This window comes from Asparagus officinalis, chromosome 6 (genome assembly GCF_001876935.1).
Source record: "Asparagus officinalis chromosome 6, Aspof.V1, whole genome shotgun sequence".
In the NCBI taxonomy this organism is placed as follows: Eukaryota; Viridiplantae; Streptophyta; class Magnoliopsida; order Asparagales; family Asparagaceae; genus Asparagus; species Asparagus officinalis.
Genome location: NC_033799.1, coordinates 13,405,694 through 13,412,366, shown reverse-complemented (window position 1 = coordinate 13,412,366; position 6,673 = coordinate 13,405,694). Strand labels below are relative to the sequence as shown.

Genomic DNA, 6,673 nt, shown 5'->3' with positions numbered 1-6,673 from the left:
TCAGTCACCGCTAAACCCTACCTTTGTCAGTGTTCTAGAATTCTAACGGAAACGTCCGAATTTTTCATGAAAACAGTTTTGCCCTCCTTTGAAAATTTCAGAATTTCAGTTTCTAGATGTTCAAAAATATTTTCACCAGTGAATTTTTAGGGATAACTCTTTCAAACATTATAATTACAAAAGATAAGAATCGATATCAGACTTGATCCGATAATCATGTATCAAAATATGATTAACACCTCCAAAAGATTTTACTGACTAAATTGGTTAGCCTGTTGGGTAATATTTATTTTAATTCGCGTGATCACTTTTTTGTGTTTCGGAACAGTGAGGGTTATTTCTTAACCCATCTATGGAGGCAGATACGTAAATCCTTTTAAAAAAAATTTCTGATGGCGTAAATCATTTAATTTGAGGACTCATTTTAACATGTCTAAAAGGGTTACCTTAGCACTTTTCTCATGTTTATATTTGCCAATTAAGACAGTGTAACTCAGTTTACACCACATGTAAATTTTTTGTGTTTGACAGATTTAAGGAGGGGTTAACTCTCTTAGCTCGTCGCCGAATAACAGATGAGTATCTTTACAGTTATCTTAATAGATCTTCATGTCCTACCAGCATCGAAGACGCAATAAGTTTAGAACTTTAGAGTGCAGTTTTCTGTCTCTTTTGAGCACATTAGAGATTGAACCAATGGCCTAGCTCTTAGATACATGAATGCAACTGTAAATTGAGTTATAATTCCTAGTATCATTTAATAAACATATGCAAATGACATATTTTAACAGTGTACAATTTGAGAGATGTTTGAAATTGCACTAATAATCACCGAAGCCAAACATGAGTCAATACAATTTCAATTACTTTCACAACTCAACCTCGACGTTTCTTATAGGACCTCTGAACCAATACCTAGCACTTAAAAACCATGAAGAAAAAGTAAGAATAATAACTCCTCCAAGTGCAATAGGTGTATAATTCAATGTGTCTCTCGTAATAGGATATGAAACCGGTAGAGAGAAGAGAACACTTATAGTTGCGATCCATAGAACAGCAAGCCAACCGATAAGAACTCCATACCGACCAAGAGAGAAAGGACCTTGGATGAAAGATTTTTGACCTATTGTTACTCTGAAGAAGATAGGGAGTCCATAAGCGATATAGAGAGCGATCGTGGCTATAGATGCCATGGCTTGGAATGCTACTAGGCTTCCTAGTGACTGCAGAATCAGCATGAAAAATGAAATTTGAGTGAATAAAAGCAATTAAGAGACCTAAAAATTAATGCTTTTGAAAGTATTTGGGAAACCATAACAGAGATAAATCTGATGTTCCTCTATTTTTAGCAGAAAAAGTCTATGTTCTTCCCCAATATGTTTCTCTGTTAACAGCTAGCAATATAAGGCCCCGTTGTACAATCGCCAAGTTGAACTTACTACTCAGGCAGTTCTATTGTTGCAAATAGACCCTCTGAAAGAATTCCAGTTGCAGATATACCCCCTGAGTGAAAATCTATTGCCACAGATAGACCTCCTAAAAGGGGTGAAAAAAGTTTTCCTCAGGGGTCTATCCGCGACATTCATAGAACTACAGGGCCACAGGGGTAGTAAATTCAATTTGGCGATAGTACAAGGGGTCTATCCGCAATTAACACATGACATATTTAAGGCAAACTACATTTCTTAATGCAGCAAATATAACCTTACCTATATGATTAGTATCATATATTTTTTAGATCCTTATTTCTGATACATATTTATTCCAGAGTCCCAGACTTGCTTTGGTCATGTCTATCCACATGGATAGAATTTTTTCCACATGGATAGAATTTTTTATGTTTCAAATAGATATGTTCTAAAGTCTATAAACATATATGATTTTGTCATATTAATGCAAACAAATGTAATTTGTTGCGTCAGATGTCCCAGAAAAAAGGACAATTTAAGCTAATTTAGAACAAATATAATTATTTTTTTCTGAATTAGGATAAAACATAATCCAAATACCGTCAAAGCCATGGAGAATGCTACAACCACTGATAACCACACTGCATTTATCGGTACTTCGTACTTGTTCACTCTGTGCAACACTGATGATAATGGCATTGCTCCATCTCTAGAGAATGCATACACCAGCCTGAAAATATTCCAAACAAAATACAGTGAAATACCATCTCAAAACACCTGAGACAGTAAGTATAAACTAATATTTCATATCGATCATTAAAACCTGGAATTGCTTGTGACACCACTGATACCAACAAAGAACAGAGAAACAGCAACAATCCCTAAGCAAACTATCCCCCCAACTCCACTTCCATATCGGTTCTTGAAAGCAAGATAGAAAACTTGAGCAATGGCATAGCCTGCAGCATCGTTTTCAGAACTTAATAGATAGGGGATGTTTGTTACAGCATATGTAATGCCGATGAGGTATCCCCAGCCAACAAGTCCTGATAAGCTAACTGCTGTTATTATTCCCAGAGCTGGACTCTTATCTGCGTTCTTTGTTTCCTCTGTCTGCTCAATTCGTTTGTGATGCAAAAAAAACATATCAGACTATTTATAGTGCATGTTTTGTGTATATGTTGTGCATGTGTGTTTGTGTATACATTGTGAAAACGGTGAAGAAATTGTGAAAAACGTGAAGAAAAACCCAAAACAGACTCCACCACACCCTGGTGTGGTGTCAGTCATGGGTGTGGCAGAATCTGCCCTGTCTGCTATGGGTGTGGTCTGCGCCACACCCTGGTGTGGCAGAATCTGCCCTGTCTGCCATGGGTGTGGTCTGCGCCACACCCTGGTGTGGCAGACTCGTTTTTAGAATCCTCCTTTGTTTGGGAATCCTCCTTTGTTTGAGATTGTGTTTTATTATAAATAGGACCACGTTTTTTAGGGTTTCTAAAGGAGAGAAAATGAGAGAATTAGCATTGTTTTTAGTACTTTGAGAGGGAGATATTGTGAGGGAGTTGAGAGCTTTGGTTAGGGTTATATTTGAGTGATTTTGTGAGTTGTAACCCGTTGTATTTCTCCTCCATATAGTGAAATCTCCCCATTCTCTCCCCGTGGACATAGGCAATTGCCGAACCACGTAAATCCTTGTGTTCGATTTGATTTGTGTCGTATTTTGGTGAATTGCACTCTTGATTTGGTTTGGTTTTCTTCTCTTATCACTCACCGACTCGTTTGGTTGTCGAGCACGCTTCCGCACGGCGCGCAACAAGTGGTATCAGAGCTCGGGCTACGCTTGGGCTATTTGGAGGAGTAGATCAATTTGGAGGCTCGTCTAGGGCTTCGTTTGGTGATAAATGTGAGATCTTTTAGTAAAGACTCTATCTTTTCAGTTTTGGATCTATTCTTCGTTCGTTGGTGCGTTGAGAAAGGATGTCAGGGAAAGAAGATGCTTCGGGTGTCGAGGGTGGTGCTTCTGGCACGAAGACCATTCAGAGTTTGAATATCCACTCTATGAAGATAGATGTGGAGAAGTTTAATGACACAAACAATTTTGAATTATGGAGATGCGAGGTTTTGGATGCGCTGAACGCGCAGAATTTGGAGGATACATTGGAGTTAGATGGCAAGCCAGATGAGATTGAAGAGAAAGTTTGGAAGAAGATGAATCGAACGGCGTGTGGTGTGATTAGATCTTGTTTGACTCAAGATCTAAAATATGATGTGATGAATGAGACTTCTGTAAAGAAGATTTGGGAGATTCTCGAAAGCAAGTATTTGACCAAGAGTGTGGAAAATCGCTTGTATTTGAAGAGAAGACTTTATCGTTTCCAGTTGAAGAAGGGAACCTCCATTAGAGATCACATGAACCACTACACAAAGCTTCTTACAGATTTGACGAATGTGGATGTCATGATTGAAGATGAGGACAAGGCGTTGCAGTTATTGAGTTCCTTGCCCGACGAGGAATATGAGACCTTCGTTCTTACTCTGATTAATGGGAAGGCATCACTTTCGTATAGTGAAGTCACTGCTACACTTGTGAATTATCAGCTTCGAAAGAAGGATAAGGAGGCTTCGGTTGAGCCGGTAGCAGAGGCGTTGGTCGCAAGTGGGAAGAATCCGAACCGAAAGAATTAAAAGTCACAGTCTAGAGTAGGGCATCCTACAATTGGAAAAAATCAGTGTGCTTGGTGCAAGGAGACTGGTCATTGGAAGAAAGACTGTCCAAAGCTCGACGAATGGATGAAGAATAAGAAGAAGGGAAAAGGGAAGCAACCATCATCAGAAGCAAACATCGTATCGGATGGTAATAATTCTGACTCTTCTATTTATTCGCTTTCTATCAGTCCTATAGATAGCTATTCGGAGGAATCTGAATGGATATTGGATAGTGGTGCGACCTATCATATGTACTCTAGAAGGGAATGGTTCTCTAGTTTTGAAAATCTGGATAGTGGTGTGGTGTACATGGCTGATAACCGTACATGTTAGATCCTTGGGATAGGAAGAATTCGCATAAAAATGTTTGACGGGACTGTTAGAGAGTTAAATGATGTGAGATATGTTCATTCTTTGAGGAAGAACTTGATCTCGATTGGAGCTTTGGTTGGAGAGGGTCTGAATGTTCAAATTGAGGACATAGTTCTCAAGATTGTGAAAGACTCTTGAATTGTGATGAAGGGCGTCAGGAGGAATAACATGTATTACTTGACTGGAGGTATAGTGGCAGGTGGAGAACTGGCGACTTCTGTTGATTCTACTAGACTGCGGTATTTGGGGCTTGGCCATTCCAGTATTGATTCCTCGTATAGATTGAAAGAGGGTGTAAAGACCTGTAATTTAAAGTCCAGTGAATATGTTGATGTGAGCAAGAAGACCGAGGTGAAGTGTGGCATCTCTATTCACCGTGCTAATGGTCGTTCTAAAGGAGTTCACGTGGATGTTTGGGGGCGTTCCAAGGGGGCATCATTGGGAGGTAATAGGCGTTTGGTTTTCTTTGTTGGTGACTGTTCTAGGCGTGTTTGGGTTGCAACCAAATCCCCTTTGGAGAAAGTCCTAGTAGTATCTAACAGATTGAAGAAGTGTGTGATAGACAGAAAGGTGAAGGTACTCCATTCTGATTTTGATAGGAGGTACAAGATGGACCTGTTTCTGCATTGGAGCAGAGCTCACGGCATATCGAGACACTTCGTTGGAAAGGAAATCTTGGGGCAGCTAGATAGGGTGACAAATTTGGAGAACCGTGCCTTGCTGGAGGAGGATCGATGTTTGTTGTCAAGCAATGGTTTGCAGAAGAGTTTCTGGACCGAGGATTCGACATATTTGGGTCATCCTATTAAAGAGTTGTCAACTCCTATGATTGGAGGTAAAACTCCATTGGAAGATAGGTCTGGTAGTGTCACTTCGGTTGAGGCTTCGATGAGGGAGCTATTTGACTCTCAGCAGGTGAAGAGTTTTAGACAGACCTTAGATATATCGCAGCGGGTGGAGTTTGATGCTACTCCACATTGGGTGAAGATTACTCCAGATCATACTGCATTATTTGGGATTCCAGCTGAGGTGACACAGCTTAGGGATCATTTGGATTTAGGTGCAGATGATGAGTTGGGTTCTGATTCGAATGCAGCTGATAGATGCAGTTTGGATATGGCCATTGGTTCACCTCAGGTGGAGGTGTTTGAGGCCATTGGAGGTGCTATCAGCCGCAGAGTTGATGATATTGGAGAAGAGTTACGAACTCTTCTATTGGTTTGAGGTCGTTCGCGGCCCTTTGGATGAACTACGGGCGGCTTGATTCTTTGGGAGAGGGGATACGTAGGCAACCATATTGGTGCAGCCAAGTTTGAAGAGACGACACATTGGTGCTCATGTTTGTGTCGGCTCAGTGTTGGGAACACTTCGCCGAGGTGGAGAATTGTGAAAACGGCGAAGAAATTATGAAAAACGTGAAGAAAAACCCAAAACAGACTCCACCACACCCTGGTGTGGTGTCTGCCATGGGTGTGACAGAATCTGCCCTGTCTGCCATGGGTGTGGTCTGCGCCACACCCTGGTGTGGCAGAATCTATCCTGTCTGTCATGGGTGTGGTCTGCGCCACACCCTGGTGTGGCATACTCGTTTTTAGAATCCTCATTTGTTTGGGAATCCTCCTTTGTTTGGGATTGTGTTTTATTATAAATAGGACCACGTTTTTTAGGGTTTCTAAAAGAGAGAAAATGAGAGAATTAGCATTGTTTTGAGTACTTTGAGAGGGAGATATTGTGAGGGAGTTGAGAGCTTTGATTAGGGTTATATTTGAGTGATTTTGTGAGTTGTAACCTGTTGTATTTCTCCTCTATATAGTGAAATCTCCTCATCCTCTCCCCGTGGACGTAGGCAATTGCCGAACCACGTAAATCCTTGTGTTTGATTTGATTTGTGTCATATTTTGGTGAATTGCACTCTTGATTTGGTTTGGTTTTCTTCTCTCATCACTCACCGACTCGTTTGGTTGTCGAGCACGCTTCCGCACGGCGCGCAACATACATATGTTTATGTATTTGTTTGTGCATGTGTTTCTGTGTATATGATTGTGCGTACATGACATATAATCTATGATGTATAAATAGACGGTTAATTGCAGTAGATCCCCTTGTACTATCGTCGAATTGTGGATGGACCCCATATAGTTAAATTGTTGCAGATAGACCCCTGAGTGAAATTTTTTTGACTCTTT

General features: G+C 40.5%; 1 protein-coding gene across 1 annotated transcript in view; it reads right to left on the bottom strand.

Moving 5' to 3' along the window:
• Positions 804-6,673, bottom strand: part of LOC109844150 (amino-acid permease BAT1 homolog) — an 8,270-nt gene continuing 2,400 nt past the window's right edge. Inside the window, exons 6-8 of the mRNA XM_020413112.1 lie at positions 2,233-2,522; positions 2,010-2,139; positions 804-1,223 (exon numbers count right to left, since the gene is read on the bottom strand). Coding sequence (XP_020268701.1) covers positions 870-1,223; positions 2,010-2,139; positions 2,233-2,522 — 774 coding nt within the window. The 3' untranslated portion in view covers positions 804-869. The remainder of the gene's footprint in view (positions 1,224-2,009; positions 2,140-2,232; positions 2,523-6,673) is intronic.